The sequence below is a fragment of the Furipterus horrens genome, unplaced genomic scaffold (assembly GCF_987537825.1).
Source record: "Furipterus horrens unplaced genomic scaffold, mFurHor1.1.pri manual_scaffold_9, whole genome shotgun sequence".
In the NCBI taxonomy this organism is placed as follows: domain Eukaryota; kingdom Metazoa; phylum Chordata; class Mammalia; order Chiroptera; family Furipteridae; genus Furipterus; species Furipterus horrens.
The window spans coordinates 3392016-3418386 of NW_028327179.1; the positions used below are offsets into that span (position 1 = coordinate 3392016).

Consider the following 26371-nt stretch of genomic DNA (forward strand, 5'->3'; position numbering starts at 1 on the left):
TTTTATCTAACTACTGGGGTCCATGGAGCATGATAGCTAAAGAGCTGCTGGGCTGGGCCGGCTCCCGGCACCCACGGCTGGGAGCGCAGAGCCGGGCTCCTTGTCCCTTGCCCTTCTTGGACGGAGTCACTAATCAAGGAGCGTGTTTCATGGCGCAGGGACCGCCAGTTAATGTCTTCCCTCTCTCTTCGTCACAGGGGCTCTGGATCCCAGAGGGTGAGAAGGTTAAAATTCCTGTGGCAATCAAGGAATTAAGAGAAGCCACGTCGCCAAAAGCCAACAAGGAAATCCTCGATGTGAGTCTCCGCTTTGTTCTCTGCTTGTCCGCGGGCCTGGGTGTCAGCCGCTGCCTTCCTTGTGGCTGGCAGCGTATTGCTCGGTTCGAGACTTCCTTCATCACCACGTTGCCAGGCCTTCTCTTAGGGAGAAGACTCCCCTCCTCCATCCCATCCTCTCCCCAACAAGGATGGAGACTCACAGTCGCTAGGCAGCCGCCAGGGGCTAGTCTCCGTACCGGCTGCTTTCTGCACACGATTGCACCTGCTGAACTCAGGCACGGGTTTATGCTCAATGCTTTTTCAGGGAAGAAACTGAGGCACAAAGAAACTCGTTCAGCTTCATAGGCTTGGGGTAGGAGTCCAGCCCACGGTCACTCTGGCCCTGAACTCTGCGGTCACTTTGCTCAGTGAAGGTATCTTATCTTTGAAATGACCCTTTAAAGGTGCCTAGAATTGACAACATGGTGCTCTGTTAACGATAAATGGTCGCTCATCTTCTGTGTTTTCCCCCAAAATAACTTCAGTTGCTCGTCTTAAGCATCTTCAGATTGTTACCTGACAGAGGAGTCTTTGGAACGTCCCACAGATTATTATGTTTTTACTTTTGTGGATGTAAAACACGTGCAGAGCTGCAGAGAATTGTTATGAGTTTATTTGTGCCAAACTGACGACAGCTGCCGGGAAGCAAAAATCTCAAGGGATTGATAAAATGCTCCAGAGAATGTCAGTTTGGCGACTCACTTTATATGTTGGAATCAAAGGAGGAGACGTAAGGGGGGTTACATGGAACCCTTTGGCGGTAGATTAAGGGGGCGGGGAAAACAAAGCCAGGACATCGCTGGGGTTGGCTATGAAGTAAAAGGAAGAGACGTCTACTTCTTTTCCATACGTCTTTTATCCCATGGGTACAAGATAGTTAATTAACATTCACAGCACAGAGAGATGGTATCTGGGCAACAAGATAGCCATGGGGGGTCCCCGTCCTGTTCTCGTGGGGGATGGTGCCCTGAGGGGCCCAGAAAAGGGGGCTACAAGACAAGGGACAGCCTTACTCAAGGTGAAGACTGGCCTTTGTCCAGGAAGCCACAGGCCTGGGATGGGACTGCCCTCCAGGATCCACTAGTAGCCAGGAATTTTTGTGTCCAGGCCATCCTAGGTGGTTAGTTTGGGTCCCACCAGGCAGGCCTCTCCTGAGTTTGGCAGGTTTAGCATGTGGCCCTCTTTTTGTCCACAGTCTTGATTCTCTTAGACTTTCTCCACCTTCTCTGGCCCCTGACTAGCTAGGGCAGGGGGGGTGCAGAGCCTCAGTGGCAGCTACAAGGGGGCCCCCCTATAGCTGGGCATGGGCTGTTCCAAGCCGAGGCTCGGGCAGCCCCAGCACACCAGCCCCTGGTCCAAGGCGCGTGTGTCACAGGCCTCTGCTCGCAGTGCATTGATGAACCCTCTTGCTGCTGTCTCAAGGCAGAGCCTGTGCACACAGCGGTGAAGGGGGTCAGCGGGGGGTAGGGAAATAGAGTCAAAGAGAAAGGAAAAGGACCCAACCCCCAGGGAACCCCGTTCATCTCACAGCCAGGGAGGCAGACGCGGCGTTCCCCACGGCGGTGTGTAGTCAGCAGAGCCAGCGTGCGCCTTTCTCGATGTGTTGGGGTACAGTGAGCTTCCCAGGGCCCTTCGTCGCTGTGGGGCAAACCCCACCCCAGTGAGCGCGCCTCTTCATGGAAGGTGACATGTTCATACAGTGCCGTCAGAAGCCTCGCACACAGATGACACCCTTATCAAACAAAATCGGCTTCCGTCGTCACAGTTCACAAATTCATGTGAAGTCCTATTAGCGTCATGTCAGCTCCTGTTAGCGCGGCCACGAGAAATGGCGTGCGGGATGCATCTGTGAAGGCGCTTCCCTTCCAGCCCGAAACCCCTGTGGAACGTGCTAATCTGGCCCACTGTGTGCTCATCCGGGGCCTCCTTTGCAAACCTGGCCCACTGTGTGCTCATTCGGGGCCTCCTTTGCTAACCTGGCCCACTGTGTGCTCATTCGGGGACTCCTTTGCTAACCTGGCCCACTGTGTGCTCATTCAGGGCCTCCTGACAAGTGTCACAGAGGACGTGGGAACGTGAGTTTCAACGCTGTTTATCCGCAGAGGAAGGGCGATTGTGAAGGCAACAGCCATGCTTTGGGAAGAAAGTCATTGTCACTGAAAAGAGGACCCCAGGGCTCCTAAAATTGAAGGAAATCTGCTTTTGTGAGGCAGAGAAATAAAAGATGAAGAGCCCATCTCCCACCCCCGGGCTGAGCACCTTCATCTGAGCTTGTAAATGATGGCCCCCACCTGACAGCCCTCGTCCCCACTCCCTCAGGCACTGAGACCCAGCACACAGCCCCGGAGCCTCTGCTGGCGTGGCTCTCGGCGCCCAGGTGTGGAAAATGGGGGCTACCTCCCCTTTATCCTCAGGCTAGACTTGCCTCTGCCGGAGGAGTTGAACATCTAGTGGCATCTTTTCTCCCAACTCTTAACATGAAATGGTTCCCAGACAGGCAAGACCAGCAAGAAGGAAGGAACCAAAAATTGTTTTGGCAACTGGGACAAAGTAACAGACTTTCAAGGTCCCCAGGCCTCCCAGAGGCTGGGCCACGTGAGAGCCCCATCTGCCCTCCGGATCCCTGAGGATGGGCTGCTCACGCCTGACCTGGCCGAGGTGGCAGTGCAGAGATTGGGGGGGGGGGGGGGGGGGGCGGTACTAGGCCTGCTCCCTGTAGGTCCTTGTCCCTGTGCGACTCCAAAGCAAACAGCCAAGAACAAAGCTCACTTGAACTTCTGCACACACTGAACAGGACACGTGACCCCGCAGCGTCCCCATTGTGCCTGCGGGCTGGGGCGGAAGTGATGACCTGGATCTGCGGCTCTGTCAGATTCTAGTGGGGTTGAGGACCTGCGGGGCACCCACAGACGCAGCCATGCTCTGTCTGTTCCCTGCGTCTCAGGTCCCAGGCCCGTCCTTGCGGGCCCCGCCACAGCTGGGCTGCTCAGACCACTGGGGCGGCAGATTCTTCTCCCTCCAAAATGAATACAATATGTTCCCAAAGCTCAACCAGAGCCTGAGAAAGCAGGAGCCGTGGAGGACTGCTTCGGTGTTATGGTTGTCCCGGTTCCCAGAGTCGGGGGAGGGCGTGATTTGTGCTTCTCTGGCAATCACATGGCCTATTAATTTTTCCATGGGCTTTCCAGTGTAAACGAAGGGCAGGCCATGGAAAGAGAATGCAAAACAGATTTATATGGGAGCTCTGTGTGCCGCAGCGTCCGGAGTTTTCTGGCAGACCTTCGGCCAGAGCCCCCGGCCCGAGACCCACCCGCGGGCCCAGCCCGCACACTGGGGATTGTGCTCCCGGACTGCCATTCACGTCCCTGGGCCTCAGTTCCCCCTTCAGACAAGTAACAGCCTCAGAGGAAAGGCCCTCTCAGGCCCTCTCCAGTTCTCCCTTTTTATAAACAGCCCTTCTCCGGGATGAAGGGGGTTCTAATATCCGTAAGAATGGAACAGCTACTCTTCCATGGGGCGATGTGAGGTCCACAGGATAAAAGAAAAGAAGTGTAGACTCTGCCGTGGCCAGGTGGCTTGCTTGGTTGGAGCATCATCTCAGACACCAGAAAAAAGATTGTGGGTTCGATTCCCCATCAGGGTACCTATGGAGGCAACCAGTCGATGTTCCTCTTTCATACTGTCCCCTCTGTCTCTCTGTCCCTCTATCCCCCTGTCTCTCTGTCCCTCTGTCTCTCCCTCTGTCCCTCTGTCCCTCTCTCTCTCTCTCTCTCTCTCTCTCAGATCAATAAGCATATCCCCGATGAGGATCAAACTAAAAAAACTAACTGAAAAGAAGTGCAGGCTCTCCTTGAAAGGCGGGTGCCCAAGCCCTCAGGAAAGCGTCCAACCGGGGGTCCTGCAGCCAAGACTGCGACCTGCGGCGGGTCTGCTGTCCGCCACGGGAGGTGCGCGCTCTGCTGTCTGCTTTGACGTGCGGGCTTTGCCTGCTTTCGGGGCTGCTCAGCCCTGGCGTTTCTGAGGCAGCTCCGTGCCCGGCCATGGGGCAGGCGGGCAGACACCACTGCTGGCAGGAGGAAAGGAAGGGGGAGCCAGGCACGTCCCCCAAAGCGCTGAGCCCACTTGTGGAGTCAGCACGGGCAGGGGAACCGAGGCAACAAATAACCGGTGCCCGGCGGTGTGACTGGGCGCGGGGCTCTGGGTGTGGCCCTGGCGGGGGGCGGGGCGTTCAGAATCCCATGGATTTGGGGGTGCAGCTTGTGAGGAGGGCTCCGAAGCACCAGGCTCCCACCCATCGCCGGGCCCCGCCTCCCTGTCACCCAAGGTGGCCCGTGAATTTGCATCTATAACGTCAAGTTTCCAGGCTGTGCCGAGCCTACTCCCCCAAAGGGGAAGCGGGAGATGCCAGGGGGGTTTAACTCCGATTGGGGGACAGGGAGGCGCCCCTGAGAGGCGTCAGCCAGGGGACAGGAGGTAGAGGGAATAGCAGACCAAGGCCCTCCCATGGGGTGGGCGTGAGAGGGGATTGGGAGAGGGTTGATGGAACTGACAGGAGGCCTGCAGGCGCCGGATCACGAGGCCCCCAGGCCTCCCAGGGGCGGTGAGAGTCAGGGAAAGGGGGGTTGAGGCCCCATCTCGCGTCCCAGCAGCCCCAGGTGCCTTCTCTTCTGCAAACAGCCCAGCGGCACCCCCCCCACCCGCTCCCTCACAGGAGAGGCTGAGATGCACACAGGAGCCTGTAGACTGTCTCCTGCAGACCCTGCGGTCCCTTTTATATCCTAATAAAGAGCCGCTACCCTTTGTGTTTTAAAGGGAAAGAGGAAGAATTTGTGGGTGGAAATGGAGGATTCCCTCAGGCTCACTCAGACAGGAGAGAGGGCCTCGTGTGTGCAGGTCATAAATAAAGCAGCTTCCTCTGCCCAGAACAGCGGAGGGTTAAAATTAAGCCCCCGCCTGGCAGCCAGCCAACTTTGTGGGGCAGGGGCAGGGGACCGGGTGCGCTTTGCAGAGCGGCGTGGTTCCCCTGCCCTAACACTCAGGAGGGGGCCCCATGGACCGCCCCCCACACACACACAGGGCATCCCGGACAGCCGGCTGAGCCTGCCGCCCCTGGAGACTCGAAGCCCCCTGTCCATTCCAGAGCCCGAGAGGGGCACCCAGAAAGGGCTTCTCTGGCTGCACGTGGCAGAGGGGGCCACAGGGCCACGGCCGTTCCCACGGCCCAGGCAGGGACAGAGGAAGTCTCCCTTGCCACCTGCTGGTCAGGTGACCTCTGCTGGAGCTCCCACCGTCACACCTGTGTGTGCCGAGGGGACCCTGACAGCTTTTTAAACTGCAGCAGCTTAGCCTTGAAACGGGGGGTGCTTTGTAACGAAGACGTTGGCGATGCCCGGACTCGGAGGCGTCACGTCTCTTTCTCTACCAGTGACTTGCCCACGGCGGTGCTGCCCGGGGCTCTCTGTGAAGGGGGGTCTCTCGGCACCCGCAGGCAGCTGCCCGCTCCACAAAGGGCCTGGCTAGTTCACAGCCGGGCACGTAAGAGACCCTGCGGAAATGTCCGTCTCGTGGGCAGTTTGTCCTCTCCATGGACACATTTTCAAGCTCCAAATGATGCTCATACTTTTTGATTTGGAGCGGGGTCTGCCAGCCTTACCCTCCAGCCCCGTGGGGAGCCTCACTGATGCCCCCCTGTCCTCCCTCTCGTCCACGCAGGAAGCCTACGTGATGGCCAGTGTGGACAACCCCCACGTGTGCCGCCTGCTGGGCATCTGCCTGACCTCCACGGTCCAGCTCATCACCCAGCTCATGCCCTTCGGCTGCCTGCTGGACTACGTGCGGGAGCACAAGGACAGCATCGGCTCCCAGCACCTGCTCAACTGGTGTGTGCAGATCGCCAAGGTAAACCGGAGGGCGCCCTGCCCGGGGGACGCACGGAGCAGGCGGCCGGCCCCCGCTGTCCCGCCAGGCAGGACACGCAGCCACCCCCACGGGCGGCCCGGCCCCTTAGCTCCTGGGATGCTCACGAGGGCCACGCTTCCCTTTGGATGAAACCGAGTTGTCTTATGCATCCAGTCCGCACCTGTCCTACTGCACGTTGAAAACTCACTGTCCTGCTGCGTTTGAGTGGTTTTCTCCTTGTTGGGTGCTCAGGATGGCTGGATGTCAGTGCGCCTGTTTGTCTGGGCTTCTTTGGTGACTTGTAGGAGCAGAGACATCTGTCCTCCCCCATCGGGACTCGATACCAAGGCAAACAGACCAGGCTGAGGCTGGGAGGAGGACGCGCGGCTGTGTGGACAGACGGGGTGCCGGGTCCAAGGCTGCTGTGTAGGGTCCAAGGCTGCTGTGTAGGGTAGAGGGGGGTGGACAGGTGCTTCTGCCTCTTCAATGGGGCTGTGTGCACATCCCTTTGCCGACGGGCTTGGTCCAGAGCAGCGAGGGGCTGGCAGGCCAGAGCCAGGGGCCCCGCCTGTCGCTCAGGACCCGGACCACGAGTCAGGTAGTTCGCTGTCCATCTGGCCTCAGAGGGGCCTCTTCTTTCCCATCAGACCTCACCCTCCTGGTCAGAGGCCTGCGTTAGTTCTTTGCAACGGGTGGACGTGCATTTGACTTCGGTGAATTCAGGGATCTGTGGGGGAAGGGGAGGCCCTCTCTGAGCCTCCATCAGTCATTGCCCCTCGTCTCCCTCACACAGGGGGACGGGGGTGGAGGGCATGCCAGGGAGCAAACCGCCCGCCACGCCTCGTCCAGCTCCTCAGTTCTCTCGGCACCGCGGTCGGTGGTGGCGGTCGCTCTGCAGTTGCTCCTGGGACGGCTCTGAGCCTGCTCACTCAACTCCCCGCAGATGTGGAAGGGAACTTGGGGGACAACCAAAGACGTATTCTGAGCTCTGCTCAGCCGGTAGCTGCCCGTGACGCCACGAGACGGGCTGTTGCTAGGAGCAGTGCTCTTAGCACTGGGGTGACATGTGCTCCCCACTCCTGACGCTGAGGTTCGGGGCCAGTTGGCCAAGCGGTGGGAAGCCCTCCTGGGAGGAGCAGACGGAGGTCAGGGCTATGTATTCCCACGCTGTCTGGTGTTCACTTCTCCACTGCAGTCCCTGGGGACCCCCTGCACCCCGGGAACGGAGAGCTCACCCTCTCTGACTTCCACAATCACCTCGTGTTCTTGTTACGCCCACGACCCCCGACCTGGTCACCAAGCAGAGGCGTTCCCTGTCATCAGTAGAGAGCGGTCCTGGAAGAGGGGGTGTGTGTCTCAGGGGCCATGGCTTCGTGAACATGCTTGTGTTTCTGCTGAGTCTGTATTCACTTACCACGCTCGCCACGAGGGACCGCCGCCCACGTGGTTGGCTTGCCACAACAGAAACGGGTCCTCCCACGGTCCTGGAGGCTGGTAGTCCAAAGTCAAGGTGTCCAAGGGCCGCGTCCCTACCCAAGGCTGCCTCTGCCCCGCCTCCGTGGCAGTGTCCCTCTGTCTGTCCAGATCGCCCTCTTCTTTCTTTTAAAAGACACCAGCCATCCCTGACTCCAGGATGAGTTTATCTCAAGACCTTTCAATAATTCAATTTGTAAAAGCTTACGTTGAAATAAGGTCGCATCCTGAAGGTCCAGGTAGACGTGGCGTTTTGGGGGTGCTGCTCAACCCCCCACAGTGGCTGGCCCGGGGAGAGAGTGGTTAGTGCCGAGGAGGCTTGGATGAATTCGGAATTACAGCTGAGGGTCTGGTCATGTCCTGACTCCCCGCCCCCCAAAATTCTTCCCTTTCTTGGGTCCCCGATCCTCTCCGGCAGGACATCAAACGCCATGGCCCCCCTCCCAAGCCGTCTCTATGACGCGTCTTTATTGTCTTTGCAGCACAGGCAGATCTGGTGTATTTTCTTGTTTACCACAGTCGGTGCCCGCCCGCCCCCACTGGGAGGCGAGCTCTATATGAGGGGCTCCCAGGCAGCCCCCCACCCCTGGCGAGGCTTCCGGAACTCCACACACTGTGGCCGGCTCCCCCTGCCAGATTCCTAAGGCCACGGTCACCTCCTGTTGAGCACTTTTCTCTGGTGTCAGTTCGCAGCTTCCCAAAGTGGCTTGTCACGTGATGGGTCACCATGTTCGATGCAGAACGGGGCTGACGGTTCCGGGCAGTGGGCTGCAGATTTAAATCTTGGTTCTGGCCCTTATTCGCCAGGGGACCTCAGGCAGGTGGCTCCGTCCTTCGGCACCACGCTTCTTGGCTGTAGTGGGAGTCTGCCACCTGTCTCCCATGTGTGGGGCTGACACCTGTCAGCCTCTGGGACGCACCTGCCCCACATCTGGTATTCATTAGGGTTCCCTTCCTCCGTGTCTTTCCCAGAGTGTGGCTAATGTGGGTGGGAGGGATGACCAAAGTCTAACCAGAAACATAGTTTCGGTCTAGTTCTGCACCTACTTAGCAGCATCTCCTGAAAATGACAGTCCCCACAACAGGGACGACATGAGCCAGCCTCTCCCGGGCCCTGGCCGCGTAGGCGTCGCCACAGTTCCCGAGTTGCGCTTCCTGGGCCTGGACGTCTTCCAAGCTGGTTCTCGCTTTATAACATCACTCACAAGTTCAGCCTCTTTTAAATCCATCGTTCTGCCTCTTGTCCTGTTTAGCATTACTTTGCGTGGCAGTCCCCTTACGAGTGGCTGCTCGCACTTGGTCTGTGACACGTTGACTTTCTAATTCACAAGAGACGCAGTATTTCGGTAGCTGGAGTGGAGTGTCTGTCCCTGGAGGGGGCTGGAAATCATCCTCTTCTCAGCTGCGAAGAGAGACATTTGCTCTTGGGTTAAGGACTATTTATCTAAGTATTAAACAGTTTTCTCTGTCAACGTTTTCAGTGAAACTCACTATGCAGAAACACTTAGTGGCTGACCAGACACTAAACTCCTGGACTTCCCGAAGTGGGAGTCATTGGCTGGCGCATGTCCTATGTTGCTTCACCGAGGCATGGGCTATCTTGGGAAGTTGTCTAAATATTGAGGGGAAGCTGGTTTATTGTCCTGACTCAACTGCCAAGAGGACAAGTAAAAATGGTGTCACCCGGGCAAAAGGAAAAAAAAAAAAAACAGAGCTGGCCGAGGGAGGGCCTGGGGACAGGATTCACTGTGCAGAAGGAAGCCACATGCCAACCTCCCCCTCAGGGGCTTGCGGAGGCATCACCCACCTGCCTACCCATCAGAAAGATCATGGGTTCCTAAACTCCTGGCTCACGATCATGAGTGACTGGTGGTCACTTACTGGGAGTGACTTGGGGACTTCAGGCAACAGACCCACTCTTTCTGGCCCTGTGAGCCAGCCAGCCAAACCCAAAATATATTACTTGGCACAGCCATGGGGCACAAGGTCCTAATCCAAAGGGAGCCTCTCGTGGCTTCAGTGTGGAAGCCGTTCCTAGTGCGCCACACTTGTCCCCATAGAGACCGCGGCGCCATGTTGCCAGGTCCTGCGATAAACAAAGGTGGCGAGGCCGTGATTCAGCTCGCGTGGTCCCACGCCTCCCAGACCACGGCGCTTCCATATTACCTAACCCAGATGCAGGTCCGCAGAGCTGGGTTCCCAGACAAATGACGGGAGTTCCAGTCCTTGAGAGCCAGCCCTGGTGAGGCTGGCAGAGAGCTGACGGGGGAGGGAGAAGGTCTCGGAAGACGCTGCTTACGTCTGTCTGTCTGTTTGTGGTTCTCTGCCCACGGCCTTACAAGCACCACGCTCTGCTTCATCCATCTGCGACATAAAAGGGAATAAGGATCCACTTCCCAAAAAATGCGGTCCCAAGGACTCCTCCACGTACACTTGACTGTGGGGAAGCTGACACATGGGATGTTTAAGTAACTCGCCACGGCCTCAAGCTCACCGGGGGGCACCCCCGGGGTCTGATGCCAGGCAGCCCCGCTCCCAGGTCCTTCACCCTCACTTGGCTTCTCGGCTCAGGGTGCAGCCCACAGGCCAGGGAGCCCAGTCCCGCTGTCCCCGCACAGTGGGATTCTAGTGCCACATGGTCTCTGTCTGCAGGAGGATGCTCTCTGCGGGCAGGGCTCAGCCGGGGGAAGCTGTCCACGTCTCACTTCCTGCTATTTCCGTGTCCCCCGCGTCAGTGCGTGCCCGGACTTCCCCACGTGGTGGTTTAGCTCAGTCTGGACTGCACCGGGTGCCCTGGGGGAACGGAACCCTCCCTCCCATGGGAAGCATGTCCCTGGGCGGCTTCGTGTGTTGAGGTTCTGGGTTGGTTCTTCCAATTCCCTTTAGCCCCAGTATTTCAAAATCCATCCTGGCCGTCCTGAGGTAATTAACAAAAATAAATACGTGGAGGGAAACTGGAGGCAGGCTCTCAAGTCAGGAGGAGTTTGCCCACGGCCCCACCGCGGAGGCTCTGCCAGTTCTGCTTCCTGCCGCGTCTCCGTTGAGATCCTGAGGGTTCCCAAGCAAAGTCACGGCCTTATCTCTGGTGACTGGTTAAAATATAACCCTGCTGGGCACCGGGGTGGCCTTTCAAAGTGCCTCTGGAGTGTGGGACAGAGACGAGGGATACAGTCTTATCTGAGTTCAAAGGAGTCTAATCTCCGTCTCAGACTTATCTCTGATGTAAGCCCCTCTGGCTGCTCCGCTGTGGGCTCCCGAGTGTGGAAACCGCCCTTTCCTCCTGTTTCCCAAGCCTGCTTCCGAGAGGCCTCATAACCCATGCAACGCACTCTGGTCCTTTAAAGACCTGCGGGGGAGGGGGCGGGGGCGGGGGCAGGGCTCAGCTCCATTTATTAATTTACGCAGCAACATGGACTCGCTCGGAGGCACGGGGCCAATGGGCCGGGCAGCTCGTCTTTGTTTTGCTTTGGTTTGGTTTTTTTTACATCTCAGCAGCCAGCAGGCGCGTTTACCTTGGAGGCCCCAGCAGGGAGTTCAGGCCGCGGTCCTGGTGGTGGTCTTGGGGACTCAGAGGGCTTGGTCTGTGAAGCACCCCAGCCCCTGGGCCTTCTGGGTCAGCTCTCAGGGTGGCCGTGCGGCTGCCGGGACTGCCAGAACCTTCTAGAACAGGCTTGAAATGCCTGGCACATCCTGAGTGTTCCAACCTGTCAGCTGCTGTTAGCATTTATTCGCGCGTTCTTTCACTCCTCAGCGAACTTTGTCAGAAGGTGTCCAGTGTGCCAGATTCTCTTCGGGGCATTTAAAGAGGCAGAAAGAAAGTGAGCGGTGATCCCTAAACAGAGCTGGAAATGGCCTCTGAGGCCCCCCTTGGGGGTTTAATGCACCCCTAAAGGGTGGGGGTGACCGGGTCGGTGTGCTGGGCCTTAGTGTGGTTATTGCCGCACGTGTGGGCAACAGGTGCAAAGCAGCGACCGGAGACGGGGTCGCCAAGAAGGCGTGCCGAGGCCGTGAAGGAGATCCAGGGCGGAAGGGAAGAGTAGGCAAGGGAGAGCGAACAAGGGGGGGGGGGGCGGGGGGAGAGGGAAGACGGGAGAGCGTTGAGGAGACACAGCCTGGAATTCAGAGGCTGGGCCCGCCAGGCAAGAGGCCAGGCGTCACTCACCCTGTCTGGGGGGCTGAGTCCATCACAGTGAATAACAAGAAACCTTCCTCATGCGTTCGTAAGAGACAGGGGACCCAGCACACGTCCCAGTTGGGCGCCAGGGCTCCAAGGGGAGACAGAAGCCCGTGAAAGGAGCCAGGGCAGGGGCTCCTCGGAGAAGTGACGGGGAGCAGTTAGCAGCCCCCTGTTCAGAAGCACGTTCTCAGCTCCCTCCCCGTGTCATCCCAGCATCATCGCGCCCAGCCTGGAAGTGCTGCTCCAGAGAAGACCCGCTGGCTGTCTCCGGAGGAGACAGGAGCCGGTTCATCTTATTTCCTGACACCTGAGAAATGTTAGCAAAGGCAGCGTTTCATTCCGACAGCATCTTAAACATTTATTCAGGGATCGGGGATGCCTGGGAATCAATCATTTGTTTCTGAAGAAAAGAAAACCATTACCGGCCTCAGAAGTAGACCTCAGAGGCTAATCTAGTTTGCTGTGATGGCTAGTTTTGCTCCAGAAGACTTTTTAGAAGTCACTGCATCGTGACAAGCTAACTAATAACCTCCACCTAATATCTCTGTGAAAGGAAGCAAAGCCCTTGCCAGAAAATTGGGGTCGGGGGATTTTGTCCCTCCCGTTGCACTAAAATGGAGCAGTAGGGAGGGCGTGGGGTGTGCACCTTGTCAGAGCAAATGCCATAGCCACGTGGTTTCCGTTTCAAAGGAGAGAGAAAGGCAGAGAGAGAGAGAATAAAACTAGACAGAGCTTCTGCGCTGGCAGTGAGACTGGGGCTGCAGGAGAGCGGGGGACGTGTCTTCGGGACCCTGGGAAGCCCTCTGCCCCCCGCGGCTCGGCCCAGCTCTGCACAGGGCAGGTGGGCCAGCCAGGGGGCAGCCTGAGGGCGGAGCTCCAGCCCTGTGACTGTCCTCTTCTGCTGGGTCCACCTGGGTTTGAAACTTGAGTAACTTGGCTGGGGAAGGGCCAGCATGTTGGCAGCTCATTGTATTCACTGCGTGGTCCCGCCTCTCAGGGCATGAACTACCTGGAGGACCGGCGCCTGGTGCACCGGGACCTGGCGGCCAGGAACGTCCTGGTGAAGACGCCGCAGCACGTCAAGATCACGGACTTCGGGCTGGCCAAGCTGCTGGGCGCGGAGGAGAAAGAGTACCACGCGGAAGGAGGCAAAGTAAGGACCCGCTTGTAACGACTGACTGACGGATATGGGGGACATTCTCAGGACGTTCTGGGTGACGTGACAGCCACTGCCACCAACACCTGGGGCTAGCTGGGGTCTTCTGTCCATGCAAGCCGGGCGGCTCGGGGGCAGGAGTTGCTGGGGAGTGAGGAAGGGTGTTTCCGATGCAGCCGGAGAATAGGAAGCAGTAACCGTGGTTCAGCTCCGTCAGCAGGTTAGCCGAGGCTGGCTGGCAGCCCCTCTGCAGGAGAGAGCCCCCTTCAGAGGACTGCTGGGACTTGTACAGCGGCCGGGGTGGGGCACAAGTACAGAAAGTGCCGAGTGGTTCCAAGAGCCCCGGAGGGTGTCTGTGCTGCACACCAGTGCCGCCTGCTCCCTCCTCTCACGCATGATTGGGGGCTCCCCAGGGGACCCTCCCCCAGCGGGGGGCACACAGGTCTCCCGCCAGGCCTTCCAGAATGCTCTGGATCAGCTATATCCCTCTTAAGTTTCCCTCTGGCCTGCAGGGCTTAGCAAGCACCCGTGAGCGTGGGTAGGATAGGGTCACAGGCCACAACGAGAGCCCCCAGCTGCCACCCATGTGCCCAGACCAGAGGCCCTGGCTGCCAGCTCTGGGGCCTAAACCACCGCCCTGTGCTCAGCGCCTCCTCCTGGAAGGACCCTGGGTCTGGGGGTGTCGGGCGGGGTGGCCTGGCTTTCCCGCGGTGCTTGTCATTCGTCATTTGTGCCAGCGTGATTTAATGTTTCTCAGCAGAGGGAAGCTAATCATTGTCTTTTCCGCTCTCTCTCGCAATCCCAAGGTGCCCATCAAGTGGATGGCTTTGGAGTCGATCTTACACCGAATCTATACCCACCAGAGTGATGTCTGGAGCTACGGTGAGTCCCGTCCTCTTGCGGGCGGCCTCGTCCCGGGGCCGCTCTGGCTCATCTTGTTTGCTGAGTTGTTTTGTGCTCTGCCTTCCAAGCGTTTTCTTCCAAGACAGTGACTAACAGCAGTGTACCAGCTGCTGTCTGTCTGCTCTGCGGAGAAAGCAGACACAGGAAACGGAGTCTAACTGCCTTACTACAGATCCCCGGGCAGCAGGGAGCCTCTCAATGGGGGAGAATGTGGGTGGGGGACAGAGCTGGGACCTGGGAGATGCCGGTACCTGCGAAATCAAACCCAGCTCCACCTCTTGCTGTGACTCTGAAGGGAACAGACCTGACACAGCAAATGAGGCCTCACAGGGACGGGAAGGGTCTCCGGGAGAGACACGAGGGTCTGCGGTGACCGGCTCAGGGCTGGCGCTTCCTGGAGAGCAGGGCGCTGAGCTCTGAGTCTCCTCGGGAAGGGCCTGGCGGGAGGGCCCGTGAGGGCGGGTGTTTTGGAAGACAGCCAGAATAGGGGTGCCTCGGGGCTCCCAGACCTCAGCAGGATGCCCTGCTTCATTCCCCCTGTGACCCCCATGCTCTGTGAACCCCACCCCTCCAAACGCCACCTCCCTGCAGATCCCTTCTGCAAACCCCAGCCCCTGCGAACCCACCACCTCCATGCCCCACCCCCTGAGAACCCCACCGCCCCTGCACAGGCCTGAGCTCCATCTTCTTCTCAGACGCCCCTTTCGCCTTCTTGCCCCGTTGCCTTGGCACAGAGGGGCTCCCTGAGCCTCGCCTTTGAAGAAAGGGTCCCCAGAGTGTCTTCGCCAACTGTCTCCCTGGCCTCACAAGTCACCTCCTCCTCTGTTGTGCTTCTTTGTGACTCGTCGGTCAGTCCCCAGCTGCGAAAGCAATGGGGGGGGTCAACAGGAGGCGTCACCCTAGAAATGTGTATTTGGGGAGAACAATATTGAAAGGAATTTCCAAGAGGCATCTAGCCACTATCACAAAAACAAGTCATTCCAGACATCGTCCGTTGAGATTTTTTTATCCTCACAGCAGGATGAACTTCCTAATATCCCAAATGCATTTCTTAATGGCGTAGTCTTTGTCTCTGCGATGAGAAGGCGCGCCTTCCACAGGCAGAAACCCTTGTGAAAGAGTAAATGAGTCTCACCTGCGCTCGTGAGCCGAGCGGCTTGGAATCGGTGAACGAGACGAGGAAGTTAAGCTCTTCCGGTGCCTCATTACTTTCAGTCACTTGCAAGATAAGTCTTCCCCCCGAGATGGGTAGAGAGAAGGGCTTTTGATCCTAGTCCTGGACCTGCCCAGGGTCCTCTGCGTCGACACCCGCCTAGCCCACGCCACCTGCCCCCTCAGTCACACGAGGGCAGGAGCCCCAGGGGCTCTCCTCACTTCCTGCTTTGCCCACTCGCATCTAGAGTCCACGCGGGCAGAAGACATTTTTAACCGTATCAGGCTTTCCCTTCTCCGCATAACACCCCTCTTTGGTTTCCCAGTATGTTCCCCAAAATCCGAGCTCTAACCTGGAGTGATAAGCTGGTGGCTGATGCTCTGGCCCTTCCCACCTGTCTGTCCCCCACCCCACCCCCAGCTTCTGCCCACCCCCAGCTCACACTGGGTCCCCATTTGTCCTGTAACACGGAACACTCTTCAATTCAGTGACTTAATGCCTTTGAACGGTCACAGCCAGTATCAGAAATTCAGCGTCACAATACCGGCTGCATGGTTTTCATTTGCGTGGAAATGATGTTGTCAGCGATCAAAACCTGCTGCACCCTGGAACTGTTAGATCATGAGCCTGAATTTTTCATGTAAAGAACATATCCTGTGACTTCACTCTCTAGTGGCCAGTCAAGGCAAAATATTTTACTCAATGGGGGACCTACGTGCTCCCCTCGGGCGGTGAAAAGACAGCGTTCATACCACCTTCCGGTCCCATTCACAACCTGACCAGGCCTGCACATGTCTCTGCCCCTCGCCGTTTCTCCCACGTCGTGGAAGGCCTGCCTTCCCGCAGGGATGCACCATGCATGTCAAAACGCTGCGCTCAGACCCACTTAGACAAGAACTCGTGGGCCTCCTCTGTCTGGGAAGGATGTTGCCTTTCTTGCCTGAGTCCGTATTGACTAAGTAGCAGCAAAGGACCAAAGAATCGCCTTCCTAGCCCTGGACCATTGCTATTCTCCATTTCCCAACCCTGTGTTCTGGGTCATCGGGCCAACTGGAGATCAGGCAACTGCCTGGGGTCTATGTCTGATCCCTCTGTCTGGGGTCTGGGGACCAGGCCTCCGTCCCACAGAGGTTGTCTCTGGTGGCACCACAGGGCATGTCCAGGTGGGGACAAGCTCCCTTGGGTGTTTATTTCCTAAGCACAGAATTCCGGGCGCAGAGGCGGAAAGACCGTCAGGCTAGGGCGTGGTCTAAAAACAACACCCTTCCAAAATTACTGCTGCTTGGATTTCTTTTCATCATGATGTTTGATGTTGAACCAAAGAAGTATAGGGTTTTTGTGTTTATTAAGGGAACATAGGGGAATTTTTGTTGCTAAAGTTTTTTTTTGTTAAAACACCGAGTTCATTACCTTGTTTGGAACAGCCACGTGTCCTCATCCCCGTTGCTCAGGCAGCTGTCTGAGTGTGCCTCTCCTGCTGCATAAGTCACACGTGTGTCACTCACCTGGTGGTGTCGTCTCTGTTGTTGACACCAGAGTTTACCGCTCGTTGGCCACGTGCTAGTGGCCCGGCGTTGTCTGAGCATCTCAGTTGTGTTATCTCATTGGGCCCTCACGCGCATCTCAGGGGACGAGCACTGTCACCTTCCCACCTCACAGAGAGGTAAACTGAGGCTCCCAGCCCCCGAGCCCGTTGCTCGAGACCACAGCCCCACGGGGTTTTGAAACAGTGACTAAGGACAGGGTGCTGTGCTCACTGACTCATCAAGTCCCCACTTCCTCCTCTCAGGGGTCACCGTGTGGGAGCTGATGACCTTTGGGTCCAAGCCTTACGACGGGATCCCGGCAAGTGAGATCTCAGCCGTCCTGGAGAAAGGAGAGCGCCTCCCACAGCCACCCATATGCACCATCGACGTGTACATGATCATGGTCAAGTGTGAGTGACCGCGGGGGCCGTCACCCTCGCTTAACTGGGCCTTAGCAAGGCTCGCTGTGCCTGGGAAGGCATTGCTACCCTTAGCTCCGCCCCCCCAAAACGCTGTCACATTCTTGACAGCGGGCACTCAAGTCCACTGTTGGTCACTGTCCCCTCCAACATTTGTCAGGAAGCCTTGACTCACTGAGCACTGGGCCCCGGCATGTGGCCGTGGTTGGAAGCAAATAAGTCAAAGTCCTTCGTAAGCCATCATACCAAAATACCCCAGTGTTTTGTTACCAGAGAGACTGAAAGTTTTTAAATGCCTCGTAATGAGTAACCACGGGGCTAATAGAATCAACATTTCTGCTTTGATTGAAATCTTTCAAACAGCGGGTTTACGTGAGGCCTTTCTCCAGTGCAGCAAGTAAGCCTTTTAATCCAGATCACAGTGTGTGGCTGCGTTGGTGGAGTGACTGCCCCAGCTGCCCGAGTGCAGTGAGGCCTGAAGGTGACATGCGTGTGTGCTGCGTGTTTGCAAAGCCAGCGTACATGTGAAGGCCTCTCGGAACTGCAGACCACGGGTCCCCTGTTTTCACTTCCTCGCCTGGGGGCTGAGGAAGCCGGGATTCTCAGGGGTTACGTGAGTTGTCTGAGGTCACCTCCCAGTGTGGCCTAAAATAGCCCGACATCTGCTGATAGGAAATAAACATGGGCCCCCGGGAGGCACGAGGATGCGCAGTTCACAGCTGCTCCTCCAGCTCGTCCGTCCAGGCCTCGGTCGTAGTGTGACCAAACGCAGGCTAACAGGCGTGACCTCCGAGGGAGGGTGCTGAGCACCCTGCCCGCGCTCTCTGTGTGAGTCCCGGGCACCTAATCCAATGACGACACCCGGGCGGGGAAATCCCAGATCCTGAGGTTCCCAGAGAAAGCCCCTAAGTTTCCCCAAACGGAGTCTGGTCTCAAGCTTGCAGGGGGACTGAGTGAATACAGATGAGGGTCACTGTCGAGGGACGGCTTGGCCCTGGCCCTCCCATCAGAGCAGGTCACAGCGAGCGCTGAGTATGACAAGGCCACAGGGTCACTTCAGGGGGTAAAGCCGGAGCGCCAGCTCTCGGGGGGGCTGGTGCAGATCAGTCACAGGACCCGCACGCGTCACGTCACCGTGGGCTTTAGGCAGACCAGTTTGCTGAGACTAGAGAACCCCCCAGCAAGGCCAGGGCCCCTCGTCATGTGTCCGTCTGAGAGGAGCCCACCACCAGCGCTGGCCTTCAGCGACGCCCTCTTTACCATGACTTCCGGCGTTCTCACAGCACTGTTTTCCCCCCAATTCCGTCTCCAGGCTGGATGATCGATGCAGACAGTCGCCCAAAGTTCCGGGAGCTGATCAGTGAATTCTCCAAAATGGCCCGAGACCCCCAGCGCTACCTTGTCATCCAGGTACCAGACCTCCCTCTGTGCATCCCCTGTCCCCGTGCTCCATCCCATTAGGGTAACAAAAGCAAGCTCGGGGCGGGGGTGTTAAAGACTCAGGGACAGGTCCATGCAAACTCATGGCTCAGCACCCCAGGCTTCTGCTCGGCAGTTCAGTGTGTGTGTGGACAGGACGACGGGGAGACAGGGGTCCCCACATGGCCAGGCAGGCCGCTCTCCAACACCAGCTGCCTGTCCTGCGACTCAGCTCGATTAGGATACTGCCCACCCGGAGAGCGCAGCCGACCCCACGGGCTAAGGGCTCAGGCCTCCAAAACGGCCCCTCCAGGGTGTCACGCGTGCTCCTGACCGACCGGCTGTACATCAGAGGTTCCCCAGCCTCCTCGCAGAACTCAGGAGCCCCGCCTACTCACCAGGTCGCTGGATTATAATAAAGGGGCTCGCTCAGGCACAGCCAGGAGGAAGAGAGCACAGGGAGGAGGGGGAGGGGCACAGAGCCACTGTGCCCGGGTCTCCTGGCCGTTCTCCACTCCTTGTCCTTTTGGAGACCTTGGGACATAGACCAGGTTGATGAAACCATTGGCCACTGGTGATTGGTTTCATCTCCGGCACTCTGCCTGCCCTGGAGATCTGAGGGCGGGAGGGGCAGACAGTCCCAACCCTCTAATCTCAGGGTTGGTTCTCCTGGCAACAAGCCCTCTAACTTGGGGCCCTAAAGTCACCCCAGGAACATGACAAGACGCCTGTGGGGGTCTCATCGCTTAGGAAATTCCCAGGAAGAGCAAATGAGGAGCCACTATCCAGGGTGGGCAAAGGCAGCTTTGCGGGTGTTCGCGGGGAAAGGTATGGACTCCAAGAATAAACAACACAAACATCAACAGAACAAGAACAAATAATGATACAGGAATCAGCTGTGTGTCATGGACTCACGACTGTAAGCCTGCTTCTGCCCACCCTGTATACTGTAAATCCCGATATCACGGCTGCGCATACACACTGCACACTCAGCACACGGTGTCGCTCCGGGCCCTTCTTTTCCTCCTCAGCTGTTTGCGTTTCGTTCGGGGGCTTTTGGACATCCTGGCATTTTCAGTGTTTGATTCCGGCCAGGATGCGGAAGGGAGCGGGGAGACCGTCCTAGAACTGAATGGGCAAGCCCGCAGGTGCCTGCCAGGTAGAGCCCTGCGGCCCTGCGGCCGGGGAGCGAACAGCGTCCCTCCGGGCCTCGCTAACGGTCTCCAACCTCTGCCCCAGGGGGATGAGAGGATGCACCTGCCCAGCCCGACGGACTCGAACTTCTACCGTGCCCTGATGGACGAGGAGGACATGGAGGACGTGGTGGACGCGGACGAGTACCTGATCCCCCAGCAGGCCTTCTTCCACAGCCCCTCCACGTCACGGACACCTCTCCTGAGCTCTCTGGTAAGGGGCTTCCCGCTTCCACACACTGGGTCTGCTGGTTTGAGCGACTAGCGCGCTGAAGAAAATGACACCCCTCAGAGGAACTCCCCTGGGGACGAAGAAGTGCCTTTACCCACACGGCAAAGCCAAGCTCAGAATGAATCCGTTCCCTGTATCAGCTTTGTCATTGCATGGCATCAGTTGGGTTGGAATCCTCGTAGGGCCACTAGGAAATAGGCCAGAATCAGAACTAAGCCCAGTGCTTCTAAAGCGAATGGGTCAAGATGACCTTTAACTGTCTCTGCTGGGTGAGATGCTCCTCGTGCGTTCCGTGAAGTGGGTGAGACTGTGTCAGCATCCCATAAACCCCTTTGCTTCTGTTTCAGAGCGCCACCAGCAACAACTCCACGGTGGCCTGCATTGCCAGAAACGGGGTACGTATGAAAACCCAGGAAGCCGAACTCAGCGACGGCTCTGTGGCATGGCTCTATCGCACAGAGAAAAATGCCCACGTGGCCCTGGCCGGTGTGGCTCAGTGGGTTGGAGTGTCATCCTGTACCTGAGGGGTCGTGGGTTCAGTGCCCGGTCAGGGCGCTGTCCTTGGGGGAGGATTAAAAAAAAAGAAAGAAAAGAAGATACCCAGACTAACCCAGAGAATCCTGCTCTTCCCTGCCCGGTTCCTTGACCCCTACCCCAAGGTCAACCGTGAGCTCTTACTTTACTGCCGAACATCCAGAGCGTGGCTCAGGGACCAGCAGCCCCGGCATCACCTGGCGGTTGGTGACACATGCAGGTCGTGGGGCCCCTGCCCCAGACCATGAAGCAGGGTCCCTAGGGGTGGCACGCAGCCCTCCAGGTGATGCCGCTGCTTGAAGGCACTGAGCCTTGATCTAGACCCCCCACTTGCCAACGTAGAAGCTACGAGCCACATGCGGTTACTTACCCTTACGTTTTCATTCATTAAAATTAAGTGCAATTTAAATTCCAGTTCCTCACACATGTGGCCGGTGGCCACCATGTTGGAGAGCACAGATTCCTCTGCAGACCAGCTGCTGGGTGGCACGGGGGGCGGCCTTGCCCTCGCCCTGTGGGCTGTGGGCCAGCAGCGTGGGAATCACTGGGACGTGTTAGAAACGCAGAGTCTCAGGCCTGCCCCAGACCTGCTGAGTCAGAGTCTGCACAGTAGCGGGGTCTCAGGTGACCTTCACACGCGCTGCGTGTGTGCAGCGCTGACTCCGCGGCCTTGCGTCCTCCCCTGCAGCAGAGCTGTCCCCTGAAGGAAGACAGCTTCTTGCAGCGCTACAGCTCCGACCCCACCGGCGCCTTGACTGAGGACAACGTCAGTGACACCTTCCTCCCAGCGCCAGGTGAGTGGCTCGCTCTGGAAGCGGTTCTGCTCGACGGCCTCCGACCCCGGTGTCCCGGCCAGGGGCCTCCTTTGGCTGACCCCGAGGTAGAGCCGGTGACACCTTTGCAGACACAGTGCAGGGAGTGAGAGGCAGGTACACACTGTCCGACCGAGCCTGGCACGTGGGCCGTGAGCGCGGCGCGTGCGGGTGCTCTGCGGGAGCATTGTTTTAGAGCAGATCTGCAGATGTTCTAGAGTTTGAAGCATACAGCTCAGATATCCGTGTGTGAGAGGGCATGTGAGTGTGTCATGTGAGTGTGTGTGATGGTGCAGGTGTGTGTGAGTGTGTGCACAGGTACACATGAGTGTGCAGGTGTGTGCGTGTGTGAGTGATTGTGTGTGCGGGACAGATTCCATCTCCGTTCCCTCTCCTCCATCCATTCTTGCCCGTGAACCATGTACTTTTCTGATCTAAGCTTTACCCCACCCCCACCCCCACTGCCTGCACACCCCACTCCGGGCAGGCTGTCCTCTTAGGACTTGCAGTGGGCGGAAGACAGGGTGCCCACTGCTTGGGGAAGGACAGACAAGGACACGACTCCCTTCGCAGTAATAGCAAGGCAGTCCTCTCCCAGGCTCCCCGCTCCGCCGTGGGTCACGTCGTGGAAGCTCAGTCACAGGCTTCAGAACAAGCCGTGGGGCTCTGCCTGGAAAGGCTTTGCTGATCACGCCCTGCGATTTCTTTCCAACTGCAGAGTACGTCAACCAGTCGGTTCCCAAAAGGCCCGCGGGCTCTGTCCAGAACCCCGTCTACCACAACCAGCCTCTAACTCCGGCTCCGGGCCGAGACCCTCACTACCAGAACCCCCACAGCAATGCCGTGGACAACCCCGAGTATCTCAACACCATCCATCCTTCCAACGTCAATGGTGTCCCTGATGGCCCCGCCCTCTGGGCGCAGAAAGGCAGCCACCAAATCAGCCTTGACAACCCCGACTACCAGCAGGACTTCTTCCCCAAGGAAGCCAAGTCCAATGGCATCTTCAAGGGTCCGACAGCTGAAAATGCAGACTACCTGAGGGCCGCACCCCCGAGCAGTGAATTTACCGGCGCATGACCATGGAGGGAGCAACAGCCATAACGATCCCAGACTCTTCCGCCCCCAGGCCGGCCACACAGCTGTGCCCACCCCCACGGCCGTGCCCACACAAGCCCTGGACCCCCAGACTGGTCTGGCCGTATCTACTCCGATCAGCTCATCCTTCAGTCAGGAAGTGGCCCCTACTCAGATGTACTTGGGACGTTACAGGGACATCCTTTCGTATTCAAACTGGGAGCTTCCGTGGAAGGCATCCAGAAAAGAATGTTGTCCATTTGGACCGAAGTTCACTTTCCGACGAGGTATATTTGAAAACAGCTGCATATATATGGGGTTGTATAGTTCGGGGGTCTTTGGGGTGTTCAGCTGTCATTCTTGGTTCTGAATGGGCTTTTCCCATGAGGAGGAAGCCTGCCCGCATGTCACACTTGCTGCCCTGAGTCGATGGGGCCCAACCGGGACCAAGAAGCAAGGGCCAGTCTTCCAGCTAACACTTGAGCAATGCATTGGCTCTGCTTCCGGAACCTTCCACTGCCAGACAGTTTGACGAGAAGGCCTCCATGCCGTGAGCAGCTGAGCAGCTGGGCCATTTACGGCGTCCAATCACAGCAGGTACAGAGGATAAGCCACTGGGGCCCCTTTCTGAGCCAGGAAGGACCAGAGGGGTCGGCATTCCTCGTCAGACTTACTTTTATACTGATGTTTTCATGGTACTTCCTCTCCACTGGGCGGCCAGTGCTTTCTCATCGTAAGCGTTAAGACGTCCTTGTTTACTTGGCATTCCACTGTTTTCTGAGACCCATTCTGGTACAGCAAACAACGACCCAGAGCGGGTCACGTCTGAGTCAGGCGCCTTCAGACAGGTAGCCTTTAGGAAAGATGCAGAATTTCAGGCAAGAACCCATCCCCCCAAATGTGAGTCTCAGGAAAGCCATCAAGTCCTTCAGGGCCAGGAGGCGAGCGCCTAATGCCTAGACCACAAAACTGAGGCTGTGTTGAAGCCTCACTGAACCTCCCCACCCCCTAAAGAAAACCAGTTCAGGCTCCTCCTAGAAGATGATTTTCTTTTCATTTCACTTTCAATGTTTTTTACTCGAAGGGTACTCTGTTCTTCCCTGGTAAGCTGTCCCCAAAGGTCCCCCCTCCCTCACCCCATTTTCCTGTGTAAATAAAAGGGCCCAGGCCCTGAGGCAACCACTTCCAGCCCTCGCCACCATGCACGCCTTACGGGTGGGCCTGAGGAAGCCGTGTAGGGTGTGGAACAGAAGTGGCAAAGGTGAAATCTGAGTTTGGAACGGGTGACAGCGCCTTCACAACATCTGCAGGTATATTAGAAGAAAGAACATTTTTTCTTCCTAAAAAAGCATCTCTATAATTGGAGGGAGGGAGGATGCTAACGTTTTTTCTGTTCCCGGTGTCCCTGCAACCTGACCTGGCACCTGTGGTGTTTGACACACGCTGAGCCCACCCCACCCCACCCCTTTAATCAGCAAAGAAACACTTCCGGTGACCTTTTTGCCCCTTGGATATGTTCAACCACATATTACTTTGTCTCAATGGAAATATAAACTACATTCACATTAATTTCACGATGTTCTCAAATACTCTTGAGCACCTGTACCAACCAGCCCAGAAAAGGTCCTAAAGGTACAAAAATAAATAAAACATCATCCCTGATCCCAAGGAGTTGGCAATACAGCAAAGGGGATGGGTTCACAAACACTCAGCGTGGAACAAGGTGACCAACACTAGCCCAGACACGTCCCCCAAGCCCTGGGACAGCAGAGAGCAGGAGTGCTGGGTTCCTCCCGGGACCCCTGAAGGCTTGTTAAGGACTCAGGGCGGGGCCGAAAGGAGACCAGGGCCTGAGGCCGGAGCGGGCAGAGAGTGCTCTCCTGGCAGAGGGGGCCCAGCCGTCACCTCCTGCCAGAGAACAGCAGAGTCAGGTCAACCGCTGCCCCTTTATGCCTGAAACTTGGGCCGACGTCTGTCCCCAGGCTTCCCCCTGCCTTGGGGATGTTTCATCCCCACCAGGAATTTCAAAAATGACGAGTGAGATGATTAAACATGTCTAAGAACCTGCACTTTTACACCCTTGTCATTAAACCACATTTTTTTTTTTTTGGTTTGGTTGCCTCAGAACGTCAGTATTTTAGTCAAATGTCTATTCAGTGCTGGGAAACAATGATTCACATTCCACGGTCCCTTTGATTTGCCAAAAAAACGGGGGATGGGTGAGGGAGGGCAGCTGTCACCGGTCCCATTGTAGCAGTTAAATCCTAGTACTTTTGTCATTTGAAATAGTTTGCTATAACGTAATAAAACAGCGAAACCTGTGCGAGCTGCTGCTGCGCCTTTGGATTTCAGTTTCCCTGCGGGAAATCGAGTTGCCCGGTTCTCTTAAGATCGTGGGTCTCACCGCGCCCACCCCTTCAGGAAGGTGCAAGTGGCATGCTGGTGCCGCCAGGCCCGAGGGAGCAGAGCCCCAGGGGTCGCTGTGGCCGGTCAGGAGGGGGGCTCCCGAGAGACAGTGTTCCCGTGCGATGGCCCTGATGGGCCGGGTATCAAAGCGCAGCCTCTGTCCTGCGACCCCGCCCGGAGTCGGTCTGCTGTGTCTCCCTCGCTCCGTCCCTGCAGCCCGGCCCACAGCCCGGCCTGGGGTCCGGCATCGGGACACAGAGTCGGGGGCAGGAGGAACTGGACAATGGGCCTCCCCTCATCTCTAAGGCGGCCCTAGCATCGTACTCTGTGGAAAACACTTCTGCCACCGCATGACGTAAAACGGAGATGAGTCATCACGGCTTAGGTGTTCGTTGACTGTTCTTCCTCTGGAGCCTCATGCCTGCCCCGCCCTGCAGGCCAACGGGAGCCACGGACTATGCAGGCCCCCCACGGCACTGCTCCCCCAGCCTGGCTGCTCTGGGACGTGCCAAGGTCCCGACCAAGAAGGTTCCGGTCGAGTCTGTCTCAGGGGCAGCCTGTGATCAGGGACTTTGCCAAGCTCCCCCGGGTTATTCTGGGGACCCACTGGGGTGAAGGAAGGCTCTGCGGGGGCCTCACTGCCACAGGCCTCCGGTTGCACCAGCATCATACGAGGCTGACAGGTCATGGTGACTCAAAGCCCCCACCCTCACGGCCCACTAGAGTCACCTGGTGAGTTTAAACGGGAGAGGGCCAGGGTCCCCTCCAACAAATCTGATCAAAACCTCAGGGGCTCCCCATGGGATTCGAATGGCCACCAGATGAAACCCTCACCTCCGAGGTCCCCCTTGGGTATACCATCCTGGGCGTCTGCCCCATGCCCCCGAGTCAGGACAGAATAATCCACCCTGCAAGCAGTAAAGCTCCCCAGAGGCAACGGACGGGGTGATTTGCAGTCTCTAATATGCTCGAGACATGGCCGTTCATGGCCATTCCCATAGCCTCTAATTCTTGTCACCAGCAGCTAACTTATCGTGACAGTGGCAGGGACCCGGGTCTGGGCTGGCTAAGCCCTCAGACTGTTGGCAGTTCCTCAGAAGCGAGTTAGAAACGCAGGCCCCTCCGCCAGCGAGGGAGCCGCTCCCTCAGAGGGACAGCTGGAGAAGAGGCGTGTGCGTCTACTCTGCATTCTTTCTTTTGAGACGCACGCGGTCACAATGTGGTCACTTCCCGCCCGGGGCTGTGACGGACCAGAAACTGCCCCCGCCCTCAGCGCACCTGCTGTACGAGGGGCGTGCACCTTTGTACTAGTAAAGACACAGGCAGGGTTTTCCATGTAAATCTATTTTTGTAACGTTTTTCGAGGAATATTATCCTTTTATGTAGCACTGAACTTTGTAAGGCATTTTTTAGGAGAAGTCGTTTTTTCTACAAAGGGAAATAGTTTACTTTAGAAAGGCTGTAAGAGAATCAAAATTTGAAACTGAAATCTTTGTTTCGAGGGGTTTCATTGAACCAAGAGCAGAGTCTCTTCTCTCTGACAATGTCATTGCCGAACTAAGCTTAGGTCATGATCCCGATGAAAATGAGAATCATATTTTTATATTTATAAAGGGGGGGAGCGCATTTAGCTTAGTCTGGGTACAAAGCAGGTGCTGTTGAGTCTGAGGCTGAAT

General features: G+C 57.2%; 1 protein-coding gene across 1 annotated transcript in view; it reads left to right on the forward strand.

Annotated features, from left to right (window-relative positions):
* The window catches only part of EGFR (epidermal growth factor receptor), a 132657-nt gene extending 110310 nt beyond the window's left edge, over nt 1-22347 (forward strand). The window contains exons 19-28 of the mRNA XM_090287006.1: nt 198-296; nt 6030-6215; nt 12863-13018; nt 13828-13903; nt 16867-17013; nt 18335-18432; nt 19681-19848; nt 20214-20261; nt 21089-21194; nt 21931-22347. Of these exons, the coding sequence (XP_090143132.1) occupies nt 198-296; nt 6030-6215; nt 12863-13018; nt 13828-13903; nt 16867-17013; nt 18335-18432; nt 19681-19848; nt 20214-20261; nt 21089-21194; nt 21931-22292 (1446 nt within the window). The 3' untranslated portion in view covers nt 22293-22347. The remainder of the gene's footprint in view (nt 1-197; nt 297-6029; nt 6216-12862; nt 13019-13827; nt 13904-16866; nt 17014-18334; nt 18433-19680; nt 19849-20213; nt 20262-21088; nt 21195-21930) is intronic.
* The last annotated feature ends 4024 nt before the right edge of the window (nt 22348-26371 follow it).